The 14,530-nt window shown below is 38.1% G+C and overlaps 1 protein-coding gene across 1 annotated transcript in view; it reads right to left on the minus strand.

Moving 5' to 3' along the window:
* fbxw10 (F-box and WD repeat domain containing 10) overlaps window positions 1–14,530 on the minus strand; it is a 65,094-nt gene that overhangs the window by 32,540 nt on the left and 18,024 nt on the right. The window contains exons 3-4 of the mRNA XM_072559065.1: window positions 13,713–13,922; window positions 9,564–9,691 (exon numbers count right to left, since the gene is read on the minus strand). Coding sequence (XP_072415166.1) covers window positions 9,564–9,691; window positions 13,713–13,922 — 338 coding nt within the window. The remainder of the gene's footprint in view (window positions 1–9,563; window positions 9,692–13,712; window positions 13,923–14,530) is intronic.

A 14,530-nucleotide genomic window follows, 5' to 3' on the forward strand; every position in this document is an offset into this window, starting at 1 on the left:
TTTACCTAGCTATAAAAGGAAATAAAAAAATACAAGAGCTAACAGAATTGATATCAAAATGACACAGAATTCAAATATAACAACACACAAAGAGAATGTTTCACCAAACTGTTCTGGAGCAGAAGGAGGCCATTTGGCCCATCTTGTCTGCAATAGCTCTCTGAATGTGGATTGCCACTTACTGCTGTTCTCCTGTTTGTCCCCTGACTATGCACATTATTGCTATTTAAATCCTCTTAAATATCAGTTTTGTAATGGAAAATAATTGCATCACTCCCTATGCATTTGGTGCATATTAATTATAATGGAATGATACCAGACTGTCCCACATTTCTATCCTTCCAAAAAAAAACTTTTTTAACAAGTGTGATTTAAATAAATGGTATTTTTGCTGACTCGGTAATTTAATTTGTTTGAATCAAGGGGAGTTTTTTTTTTATTTTTCTTAATTTATTCATTCTGCTGAAAGCTTACCTGTACGAAGGTGGAGATTAACGACTAACTGAATTGCTTCTCCATTCTCCAAATATAAACAGTATTAAATGTGTTAACAAAAGTACAAAAATTTATGGTTCCAAAGACAAATTACTTGTAGTTACTTGTCATCATTTCATTCAAAACAATATCTAGCAAGAGTGAAAACAGAGTTGGCTGCAGATTTTAGAAAGGTACTGAATTCACAAAGCCTTACTTTCAAAAGTCTGCATTCCTTTCCAGCTAGCTATTTCTCCTAGATTAATTTATCTGCTTTAAATATCAGAAAAGGAAAATTTGGTGCCTCTAGTGATAAGGGTTTGGCTTTGAATGATATCTTGGTTGGATTTTCCACTTAGCAGTTTTATAGTCCCAGTGCTGGATTTAAAATGACACATTTGCTTCTAATCTGGGTGTCAATTGGACCAGAGTTTGCAGTTTCCAATGTACAATCATTAATTCCAATTGAGTAATGGCATTTTCACTGTAACAAAAAGACACAAGGGAGGGTTATGTAATTAAAGACTGCAGTCATGTGTGACAGTCTCAATAACACTCAAGGCCTGTCTATTTTTCACTCTTTCTAGCCTCTTCCCCATAATTTAAATGTATACTACAGTGATTTCCATCTCTGTTCAATCTGTGATATATTGTTATATTATTCCATCATGATTTAGGAACTAAGTATTCATGTCAGTGTACACTTAAGGAGCCAGAGTGCCATACTGCTCACTATTGTGCAACAGTCAGGGCTCCAAGCACTAATGTATGGTGCTCCTAGCACATGATGTGGTCTGAGACACGTTCGGAATGACATTTAAATTTGAAATTTCAAACTTCTGGAAACCACAAGTCATCACATTGTGGCTGCAGGTTTCTACAAATAAATCCCAAACTTTATAAGCAAAATAGATGCTCATTAGATGGAGGGGGAGATCGAGCCAATTGGCGCCAAAGGGAGAGAGAGAAACACGGACTAAATGACTGCAACTGCAATGCCTTCACAACTCCAACTCAGGACAAATTGGGAGGTCAATGATCTCTAGAGGCATTTGAGCAGTTTAAACAAAAGTGTAAATTTGTATTCAGCAGTTTTTGAAAAGGCATGAATGAAGAGAAAAGGGTCAGCTCCATCCTACTGGGCAGGAGAGAAGCGTAAAGATTTGTTTAGCTGGGAGATCAATGAGGCTGGAAGCAAAAAAACTCACACAAGAGCTTTGAGAAATTCAGCATCCAACTCCAGTCAAAGTTAAATCACCAGATCCACTGATATAGACTTCAAAGCTTGGAATGAAGTGCGCCTAACAACAATTTTTCAACAGGTTTGTGAAATTAAGCTAACACGTGTCAATTCAAATGGGTGAAAGGCTGGTCAGTCAGCTCATTTGGGTCTCTGCACATGTTAATGTCAATAGACCACTGGCAGGACACGGCACGGCAGGCTCACAATATCACAGGATCATGAGCAGACGAATGAAATTGCTGACTGCCTCAACGTCAAGCTTTCAGTCAAGTAAGTGAAAGGTAGAACAGTTGGTGCAGCCAAAAAGCAATGAGGGAATGTGTAGCAAGATGAGAAAGATATGTAAGAGCTTTGGATGGCCACATGAGTTTGTACACAAAAGAACATGTCCTACATATGAAGCAAAGTTACAGAACTTTGGCAAGTCCAATGATTGGGGAAGGATGTGCTGAACGACGAAATGGTGGAAAGAAGGTTACCAGCATGGCAAATGGGAAAGAAAGGAAATATAAAGGGGCATATGCTGGTAAATAATAATGATGAGTCTGACAGTATAATAGACACCGGATATACATAACACCATGAAATGACTGGACTTAAACCCCAGAGAAAAGAAATACCTGATTAGTTAAAGGGTGTGAAATTAATCAACATCCATAAGTCTAAAGCTGAAGCTTCTTACCACAGACCACAGAGCAACAACGTCTCACTCAGATTTTAACCCTAAGATCTTTCCTGAAAATGAGGAAGAAATTGAGTACCTAAAGGAAGTTGCTCTGAAACTGAGCGAAATCATGCTGGTGGCTTATGGTGAAACAGTTTGGAACAACCCGGAGGGATATAGAAATGACAAACCATGAACTGCTTATTCTACATCTCTGAAATAGATGGTGCTGCATTCCTGAGATTGAACAGTAGTGAAATTCTCAACAAATATGCTGCCAGATATAGATTGACGACATGAAGTTTGATGAGGAACCATCACCGTTGACAACATTTAACAAACCCTTTTGCTTGTACAAATTTAAATATTGGGGCAGCACAGTGGCTCAGTGGTTAGCACTGCTGCCTCACAGCACCAGGGTACCAGGTTCAATTCCAGCCTCGGGCGACTCTCTGTGTGGAGTTTGCACATCCTCCCTGTGTCTGCATGGGTTTCCTCCGATGTGCAGGTCTGGTGATTTGGCCATGTTAGGTGCAATAGTCAGAGAGTCTGGGTGGGTTACTCTTCAGAGGGTCAGTGTGGATGGTTGGGCCGAAGGGCCTGTTTCCACACTGTAGGGAATCTAATCTAATTGGCTTTAAAGTGAGCCAAGGTAAGTTCCAGGAGAAGGAATACAAGACACACTAAGAATGAAAAGGGGCAGTCAGTAGAGTCGATGATAGACTCATGGAGTATTATAGCAAGGAAAGAGGCCCTTCAGCCCATTCCTTTAATCCCATTTCCAAGCACTTGGTCCATCACTTTGTATATTGTGGCATTTTAAGTGTTTGTTGAAATACTCCTTAAAGGTTGTCATGTTTCCTGCCTTCACCATTCTTTCTGGCAGGGAGTTTTAAATACCCACCACCCTCTGGATAAAGAAAATTCAACTTAAAACACTGTAAAACTCCTGGCCGTTACCTTAATCATTGCCCCCAAGTAACTGGCCATTCTACTTAGGAGAAAAGATTCTTCCTACGACCCTATCTATGCCCCTCTTCATTTTAATAATTCAAAGGCTTGAGTTCAGGATGTATCAACAGCAGCCACGTGAAATGATCAAACAATTTGTCAGCAGGTGCTAACATCAAAGTATAGAAGGTGCCTTCAGCAAAGCTACCTTAGCTGAAAAGGTTGTGAAACTGGTCATTCACTCATGAAACATTTTAGAAAAGTACATCTGGACAAAGTAAAAAAAAAAGCATTGACACACTACTAGAAGGACACAAGTTCAAACTAATTGTAGCAGCCAGTAGCATCTGCAAGGAGCAATGCCAAATGAGCTTTTGAAGTTCCATCCATGACACACAAGTGTGTCAAGGAAGTCCAAGAGGTATGAATCCCATAGATTGTAAAATCAAAGCCTCCAGGTTGCAAAAGTAATCTCATATGTTTTGGTCACAGCCAATCAGAGCAAATTTAGCAAGTTATATCAGATGATAACCAGCTGCAACAGCTCAAGGAGGTCATCATCAGCAGGTGATGAACACATACAACAGGTCCCTGAAACATTATTTTCTTTCTGGTCATTCAGACATGAGCCAATATGCTCCGAGAATGTATTCATCAAAGGCAAACAAATCCTAATTCCGCAAGCTGTATGTCAAGACACGTTAGACTTTATATGTACAGGTGATGTGGGTACAGTGAAATTCAAAGTGAATGGTACATGAATCCATATATTGGCCTGGCATTAACAAGAAAATCAATCAGGTTGTGTGAAACACCAATTCCATCAACATCAACAATCAAGAGGCCTGTTCTTTCCACACAGCATTTGTTCTGAGCCATGGCGTATGATTGTAACTGACACATTCCTTATCAACAAACACAACTATATTCTGGTGACTGACTATTTAATTAAATTTTCTTTTACACACTAAGTTATAAATATCCACCAGTGCAACGGCATTGATTGCCTGCCATATTCTGTATGTTCAGCGTGCCTCAACAATTTGTGTCCAATAATGGTCTGCAGTACACTCCCTTCCTAGATGTGCAGTAAATGGAGTACTTGACATAATCTCTCCTCACTATCCCCAATCTCATTGTCTTGCAGAGCATGTTGCTTGAACAGTAAAATCTATGATCGTGAAGTGCATTTTCACATAGCTACATTAAATCAACATTATACTCCTTTAGGCAATGATTTACCCTCAATGGCAGCTGTCGTGTTTGGGGGAGAGATCCATACCTTCCACAGCCAAATAAGCACAGAGTATTGTTGGAAAGAATGGGGAAATTTGGACAAAAAGATCATGCAGACAATTATCCTCAATTTAAGTCCAGAAAAAGAATACAATTTCAAGACTTCCATACAAAGACATTGTGGAAAGATACTACATCCTGTATCAAGCCTTTGTCATATGACATCTTTATGACTAATGGTCGGGTGCTCTTAAGAAGTGTATGGAATATCCACACTACAATTCATCAATTACCCACCATAGCTGTTGAAAACAAGGACATTGAAGATATCATACTAGACAGCATCCACAAATCCATGACCAATATTACACATCTATCCATGATGACAGATTGCAAACGGCAGAGTGAAGCTACATTGCCAAGTCATGATCAATGCAAAAGTACTAGATCTGGACATATTGTGTGCCCACCAAAGTATTAACTGAATGTACAGACTCTCTATATACATCATGGTGTAGGTTATGAGAACAGGGTTCCTATTTCTTAAAGGGAAAGATAGAATGCAGTGCTATGGCATACATTCATGACCAGATAGGCATGAACCTTTACAAAGATACATGAGATCATGTTCTGGTATAAAGGCACCGACCTCACCTGTTGTCACTCTTTCTGTGTATTGGAGTCAGGGTAGTCAATCAGCTTTGTATAATGTAATGCACAGTAACATCAGCAAGCACTTGTTTAAAGGAAAAACAATCTTTATGTATCAGCAGATAACTGACAAAGAATCACAGGCAGTCAAACTTCTTCTTACCTTAGGCACAGAAGCCAGATTATTTATGTAAGTCTACATTATAGTAGCCATCTAAACATTAGTTTTGCAAAAGCTTTGAGACATCTGATTCATCAAGAACCTGAATTGCTGTTGTATGGGCTAACATACAGAAAGCCACAAAGCACATCAGAGGTGAAGAGGCTACACAGAGCAACAAGGAATTTCTAACTGCTGCTATCTTCTGTCCTCAGGTTGCTCCACAAGAAAGCACAAATTTAAATGGTTTAAATACACAACTTGCTACCTCACACTTTTGACCTTTTATTCAACTCTGGAATCATCAGTAGGACTGAAACAGCCTAGAGGCTATATACAAATCATTTGTAAAATTAAACAGTCCAAAAGGATGATCACAATTTGCAAGAACAGCTAGAATGAACTATTTGGTGATCTTAACTATAGAAATAAAGCCAAAAATCCAGAGTGGAAAATACAATCACCTTATTTGCATATAATTGGATCGAGAACATTCTAAATGACGAGCTCTCATAAATACCTGTAATATCTTTGAGTCAGTCTTCTTCTTGAAGAGATTCTTAGAAATGTGCACTTGTTTATTTTCTAGTTGCCTGATGCATGCTTCGAGGGCTGTTTCCTTTACCTTTCCTTTGTGCTTCCTGCTTTTTTTATCTTGCTTTATCTCTCTATGTGTTTCTTTGTGCATTTTTTTTCCCATTTCTTTCTTTATCTTTTCCACTGTTTTCAGCTTTGTCGTGGTGCCTATTTTCTTTCATTTTTTTTATGGTATCAAAAAAATACATCTTACTGCCATTCAGTTAGCTCAAAAAAAAATGTGTTTTCAGGCCAATCCCAATTTGTCCAAAGATGCTTAGCCACTGGATGTTGTTCTGGTAAGCTTAGGAAAAGCTCCAGATCAATATCCCCAATTTTTACCAACCAGATAAAACGAAACTAGCAGATACTTGATGCAAGCTGTTAACAACCCTTACATGGGCATCCTTTGCTATAACAGAATTAATAACAAGTGAGTAAAAAGGAATAGAAAAGACCATTTGACCCATCAATGTTCTTCTTCTAGTACTCTGATTTTCTGAAAACATTTGCTATCCCATTGCGATTTTGTGCCTTATTTTTAGAAGCAGCTTTTAAAGAAGAAGCTGGTCTTGGGAGTTGATCTGGACAAAAGGGGCTAGAACTGGCTACAGTTTTGGCTTGAAAACAGGCCCCAACACATATCTAGCAAATACAGTTAACTTATTAAGCTGGAGGATGTCCATGCAAATAATGGAATAGGTTTTCTCTTCTAGAACATAGTATTAGCCTTAAATATTCCCAGATCAAGTTTGGTACAGCCAGTTCAAGACAAACTTCTTGAGCTACCAAAATTCAGAACTGCAACACACAAATCAGTCATTTTGATCAAAGATTATTACATTGGCTTTGGCCTATTTTGTCCAGAGTTTAGGAGATTAACAGGTATTCTCATTGAAATGTAACTTAGCAGGGTAAATGCTGAAAGGCTGTTTTCTCCCATTTGGAGAGTCTGAAACTAGGTGTCATCATCTCAGGATAAGGGGACAGTCATTTAAGACTGAAATGAAGGAGACATTCCTTCACTCAAAGGTTTGTCAGTCTTTGGAACTGTATATCCCAGTTGCTTCATTGATTATATCCAAGACTGAGATAGATTTTTGGGAAATAAATAAGTCAAGAAATGATGGGAATCAAGCAGGAAAGTGAAGTTGACAATGATGTTCAGACGAGCTCAAGTTGAATGGAGAGCAGGTCTTACTCTTGGTCCTATTACTTATGCCCTTATATTTACACTGGAATGAATTTTTACTTTTACATCACACACCATTCTACTCTCTGACTGAAATGAATAATTTGGGTGCAGTTTTGTGCACATCAAAAGCATCAAAGCTTATTTTACACTCTATATTTACACTCAATATAGAGAGGACAACTATCCCATCAGTTAGATTCAAACCCACTAAAAGAGATGAATTAACAAATCTATAAATCATATTTTACTCTATTTTCTGTAACTCCGCTTATGAAGAGATACATTTAATAATAAACTGGCTTGTTGGATGAACAAGTGCAACTGATCTCAGGGGAGTTGGTGGCATAGTGGCAAGATTGCTCAACTACTAAGCCACTGTCCTAAGCCTAATCCCACCATAATAATTTGATTTCAGTTAGTAAGTCTGGAATTGTAAACAAACCTCATTAATGGTAACCATGAAACTATTGTTGTAAAATCCCAAAAGGTTCACTAAGATCCTTTTTGGAAAGGAAACCTGCCCTCTTTATTGGTATGGCCTCTTTATATCTTCAACCACAGTATGGTGGTTTACCCTTAATTGTCCTCTGAAGCACTCACTTGGTTCAAGGGGCAGTTAGGAATGGACAACAAATTCTGACTTTGCCAATGAAATTGTTCCTAATTCAATTTTGTACCAGAGGTGGAGGTAGCTTATAAGGTACTAAAGGATCCTAATTATTTTGCAGATTTCAAAAGCAAGATGCAACTGATGCAAGTTGTAAATGCAATTGCTAAAGAACTGAGCATATTCCAATACATATCAGCTACCATTACCATCTAAAAGCAAAAGGGGAGCAGATACATGGGAATACCACCACCTGCAGCCTGCTGACCAAGCCACTTGTCAACTTGGAAACACATTGCTGTTCCTTCAGTGCTGTTGAGTCAAATTCTCCCTAATGGCATTGTGAGTTTATTGCCTACAGCACATCGACTGCAGTGACTCAAGAGGGAAGCTCACCAGTTCCTACTCAAAGGCATCTAGGAAAGGACAATAAATGCAGGTCCAACCAGTGACACTTACATCCTATGAATGTATAAAAAGGTTTTTTTGCAAGTTCTCCTTGGTGTCAACATATGTTGTACACAGGTCGTCAATGCTAAGTCAAAACTGCTTTCTGAAGATGTGAAACGCGAATCAGAATCGACCTGATGTAAGAACTGACATTCACCTGTTCATCCTCCCAACTAAAAGCATACCTGACACAACTGCCCTCCCATGGTGGGGTTCAGGGCTGCCCATGACAAGTTACAAGTTCTTCTATATTAGGCTTCAGGATTTCATTTGGTGGGTTTCAAGGTCCCCCCGGTAGGGTTCAGGGTCTTCCACTGTGAGTTTCAAGGATTTGAGTTGGGTTTCAACTCAGCTGTTTTGGTGCTGAGGTGTCATTTTTATATGTTCTGTACGTGGGCAAATGTGTGATGTAAATAAGGTCTGAAATAATCTTGAATAACTTGGCATAAATATTGTGATCAATACTTACCCTCAGATTAAAATAAACCAAAAGGGTTTTTAATTTAAATAGTAATCTCTGATTTTAAAGTGTAATGTTTTATATTCCAATATTGCCAGTATTCTTGTAGCAGTAATTCTGCAAAGAATATGAACCTCTATGGAAATAAAACGGCTGAACCCTATAAAAGCTCCAGACTTGCCCTCATTCTCCACAGCGCACTACAAAGGAGATGCACTGTAGCAGATGCAGAGAAAATGCAAATCTAAAATTTTCTAACTTCCAGAGGGAAGACTTCAGTTTCCCAAGTCTCCACAGCTTGCACAACTGATTAAATTTTATGTTTCTTAAATTTTACCCTAGTTGTAAATCTGTCAAATTGCTTTCAAAATGATTTTACATAATTATGTTAATTTCACAATTGCAGTAACAGTCTAGCTGTCATATTTTGGAATTCAAAACCCCAAAACTATTTTTTCAAGTCTTTTAAAACTCTTTTTTCTGAGCCAAATTAAAATTGGATAAAAATTTCTTCCACCAGATTTGGTGGTAGTCTATTCAAATAATGCTGGGCTTTGTTCTTTGTTACTGACTGAGCAAAATAAGCAAATACAAAACAACTTTGCAGGCATTTGTACCAATTATCCACCTGATCTTGGAGGGAAAGCAGCACAGTCGGGTCCTCAAATAACTCAATGATCTCAAGATACCTCATAAACGATCATTAAAATTGTCTTTTTTTTCAAAATTAACATCTCATCATTCTTCATCGGAGCACCTCATTACGAAGTAGATTCCCAACTTACTTACAAAATACACAACAAAAGTGAAATTGCTAAGAAAGGCAGATAAGGGATAACTGTCAGAAATGTTTATAGTAAATATATCTGAACAGGCGTAAGCACACTTAATGATACCTGTAACTTTCTGATTTCATCAAAAATGCATTGGATGGCTAGTTTATCCCTTGTAAACTCCTTTCCCAGGTAGGCCCAATGGTGTGACACAAGCATGCAGTTTTGGAGAGAGCTCTGATCTAGAAAGCCTAATGGAACAAAAAATTAATTTGGCATTTTTAAATGTAAAGAAAGTACTAATATTAAGATTGTATAGTTCTGATGGAAGGTAGTCAACCTGAAACATTAACTCTGTTACACTCAAATGCTGCCTGACCTGCTGAGTATTTTCAAAATTTTCTGTTTCCATTTCAGACTTCCAGCATTCGCAGTTTCTACATTTCCATTTATCCAGATCTAAACGTTTGTTAGATTTTAAACAGTGAAATTGGATTGGTATGCCTGGAGTTCAGAGAATTCCCAGACTAACTGATTATGAGTTTTTGTGAAAATTAATTTGACATCTGAAAATGGCAGTTATCTTCAGATAACTTACAGTTATCATGTGAGGGTCAGAAATAGTTAAAGCCAAATAGAATTTTAAGCACTGCCCAAAGATGACAAAGTCAAATGGACTCAGACAGGATCTTTGGATCTTGAAGGATTAAGATTTAACATTGAGGTTTCTTTCACAGTTTCAATAATTATGTCCATCATTTCAATGTAATTAGGAGCTAGTTGCTATCTTGGAAGAAACCATTCATGTTTAAGACATGAGCCTCTTCTCATTAGTCTACTGAGTTTTCCTCCACTGCACTGACCAAGAGAGGGCCTATAGATCCAAGTGAGAGTTTGGTGGCAGCCAAACTACAAGATTGATCTTACAGCAGGGTGAACTGTGGTGAGGATTTATCTCACAGCAGTACTGACCAATCTGTTCTCTGGATGGCAATACTCTGAAGATGAGCAATGATGAAGAGCTCTACCCTCCTTCATGATTCATAAGTAACTAACAATACCAGATATTTGGCTGCTGCAGCCATGGTTACATTAAAGTGCACTGGAGATTTAATATTCCAATCCAGCCTCATTGATATTCAAACTACTTGATCTCAGATGTTGAGCTGTCTTCATTTTTCTGTCATGGCAGTTAAAGCTCAATGGTATTCAATTCAGTGAGCAAGCAAAATAATAGCTAACTGCAAAATCATATCTAAAAATCATCAGAAACATAGCAGAAGTCTGAAAACAAAAGGAGTATGAAGTGTAATATAAAACACTGGCCAATAGAAAGCACATTCTTTAGAGGAATATGTAGTTTTTACCAGGGAATAGGCAAACCTCCTTCCATCTAATAAGACTATAAGATAAAGGAGTAGGATTAGGCTATTTGACCCATTGAGTCTTGTCCACCATTCAATAATGGCTGATATGTTTCTCGACCCAATTTTCTTGCCTTCTTCCTGTAACCCTTGATCCCCTTACCAATCAAGAACTTATCCATCTCTGCCTTAAACACACTGAATGACTTGGTCTCCACAGCCCTCTGCAGCAATGAGTTCCACAGATGAGTACTCTCTGACTGAAGAAAATCCTTCTCATCTCAGTTCTAAAGGGTGGTCTCTTCACACTGAGGCTGTGCCCTTACTGCTCCATGTCCACTCTATCAAGACCTCTCAATATTTTGTAAGTTTCAATCAGATCCCCCTTCACCCTTCTAAACTCCATCGATTACAGATCCAGAATCCTTGGCCACTCCTCAGATGATAAGCCCTTCATCCCCTGAATCATCCTCCATATCCCCTTCAAGGTTAGCATATTGTTCCTTAAATAGGGAGCCCAAAACTGTTCATAATATTCAAAATGTGATTTGATCAGAGTTTTATACAGCCTCAGCAATATATCTCTACTCTTTTATTCTAGTCCTCTTAAAATGAATGGTAACATTGCATTTGTCTTCCTAACCACCAACTGAACCTGTATAAGAGAATCCTGAAATAAGTCTCCTACGTCCCTTCATACTTTAGATTTCTGGAGCCTTTCTCCATTTAGAAAATAGTCCATGCCTCTATCTTCCTACCAAACTGCATAACCTCACGCTTTCCCACATTGTATTCCATCTGCCACTTCTTTGCCCACTCTCCTACATTATCTAAGTCTGTCTGCAGGCTCCCTGTTTCCTCAATACTACCTGTCCCTCCACCAATTTTTATAACATCTGCAAACATAGCAACAATGCTCTCAGTTCCTTCATCCAGCTTGTTAATATATAACATGGATAATTGTGGTCCCAACATGGGCATCTATAGAACTCCATCAGTCAACTGCTGCCATCCTGAAAAAGACCCCTTTACTCTGACTCTCCACTTTCTGCCAGTCGGCCAATCCTCTGTCCATGCCAGTACCTTGTCTAACACCATAGGCTCTAATGCTATTTAGCAGCCTCCCTTGTGGTACCTTGTCAAAGGCCTTCTGGAAATCCAAATAAATCACGTCCACTGGTTCTTCTTTGTCCAACTTGCTCATCACCTCCTCAAAGTCTTAACTTTCTGTTCCTTCAATCTCCAAATATTTATAGGGTAGCATTGGCCAAGTGGTATTGGCACTAGACTATTAATCCAGCGACCTAGAAAATGCTCTCGGGAGCTTGGTTCAAATCCCACCAGGGCAGATGGTAAAGTTTGCATTCAATAATAATCCAAATATATGAGTCTAATGATGCCAATTGCTCATATAGTTCACAAATGTCATTCAGGAAAGGAAACTGATGTTCTTACCTGGTTTGGCTGACAAGTGACTTCAACTTAATTGCCCTCTGTGATGGGCTATAAATGCTGGTCTAGCCAATGACATGATTTTTTTAAAATCTAGATTCCCCTTCAATGCAGATATTCTATTTACCTCAACTACTCAACTCAAGTTTGAATTTGGCCAAAGTGCAATGGCAAAACAGGGGTTCTAATTTCCCAACATGTCGGTAATTATAGAGAGGTATGTAGTGTATCTGAGTAGAAAAAATATTCTACAACTGTAAAATTTTTCAGGGAATCTCACTCTCTTGTTTTCAGGTATTTGCTGTATTTTGAGTGAGCCATGGTTAAGGGCACAGATTTCCATGAGGGAAATTGTATTAATATGGCAGGAATATGCTGTAATTTATTGTTCACACAGTCATGATTTTACAGTTAGCATTATGTCCTAAACATATTATTCAACCTGATAGAGGTGGTGAAATATTTACCCATAACATACATTTTGAAACCTCAATGGAAATGTAAACATATATTTCAATTAATGCACTTTTGGAGAAGATTTGTAGCTTAGGTTGTGGATCAGGTTGTAAGTTTGCTCGCTGAGCTGGTAGATTTGTTCTCAGATGTTTCGTCATCATGCTAGGTTACATCATCAGCTAGCCACCAAAAGACATGACTTACTATCACTAGTATCCTTACACACAGACAAAGAGGGACAGCAGTTAGACTGGGACAATACATCCATCCTGGTTCAGGCTAAACAAAGACACGAACAGGAATTCCTAGAGGCCTGACATTCAAACTAGAACTACATTAACAAACCTGTAGATTTGGACCCCACTTACCAACCTTTAAGGAAAAGAACCAGAAGTGATATCACTGACTACAACAGAGCAAGACAGATAAATAGCAACAGAATACCAATGCTTCATCAGAGACTTACTGATGATGGTATCTTGCATGGTGACAAAACATTTGAAAACAAATCTACCAGCTCAGTGAGTAAACCTACAAATGATTTCAATTAATCTTTTAGATGTTTGCAAACAGCAAGAAAGGTAATTGAAAAGTCCACAGTCAAGACTCAATGTTAGCAAACTGACGATGATTTATCAATATTTAAGGATTATTGTAGATATACAGAGTGATCCATCAAGCAGGTTAAACAGCATTTTTAATTTTATTTTGATGAGCTGTGGCTATTATTTGTTCTTGTCACGATCTTCCCAGACATGGAGTGGCTATCAAGGACATGTCAGAGACTAATTAAAAATAAACCACATTTCTCATTGCCAGTGTGGTTCTTTTATAAATGCAAGCCAATGTTATGGTGGGTTCATCTTAAAAATGTGGCAGTTCCCCAATTTTAAATTAACTTATTTAAATTATTTGCTTCCTTACTATATTAACACTTCCTGAACCTTATGGAGCAAATAACCTATTTGGGGTTTTGACTGAAAAATAAATCAGCCCTCACCAAGAACATATTTTGCCAGATGAATAGGAAGACAGCGGATGAAGTCCTTATGATATGTGACTCCTGAAGTATCCTCAAAAGGTGAAGTTATACGTATCGGTATTGGAGGTTCAACAATAACAGGTGACTCATTAACTATTCCCGAGGTCACTATTTGCTTCTTCTTTGTCTTCTTGCTCTTCAGCTGAAGACTAAGTCTTGATGCTGCAACTAAAATATATCTTTGAACTCATTTGTGCAAAACCAGTTTATATTAACAGGAAAATTTGACATTATATATTATAATAAGCTTCTAACACATTATAGTACAAATACAAATGTTTTCAAAGGTTTTAGTCCTATTCAGTAATTAATGCCATCTGTTAAATCTAAACAAACAATTTGAGAACACAATGAATATATTTGTGTTAGAATCTTTGGAGTGGTGTCCCTTTAAGAGTTCAACATGCAAATTAGCCAAGTATCGAATATTATTGCATCATCACAATATTCAATTAATATCATAGTGACATAATCACTGTCTGATTTCAGTACTCTTCTGTGTTTTCAGCCCATTACTTGGTGCTCCTTTCTAAATTTTGGCTTTAAACTAGTTTTAGGGTATGTCCTGCTAGCTCTGCCCAGACACGGATAGAGAGAAATGCCTGACATAAAGCCCCTGATACCTTCAAGGAGCAGGCAATTGAACTGACAGGAAAGCTAGAGCAATGTGTCTCTGCTGAGCAGATTGGATGTCTCTGGTCATTAAGCGAGAAAACACCAATCTGCTACTCCCAGTTACACATCAAGTACCAATAACTTAATAACAAGTTGGGGAA

This window comes from Chiloscyllium punctatum, chromosome 39 (genome assembly GCF_047496795.1).
Source record: "Chiloscyllium punctatum isolate Juve2018m chromosome 39, sChiPun1.3, whole genome shotgun sequence".
In the NCBI taxonomy this organism is placed as follows: Eukaryota; Metazoa; Chordata; class Chondrichthyes; order Orectolobiformes; family Hemiscylliidae; genus Chiloscyllium; species Chiloscyllium punctatum.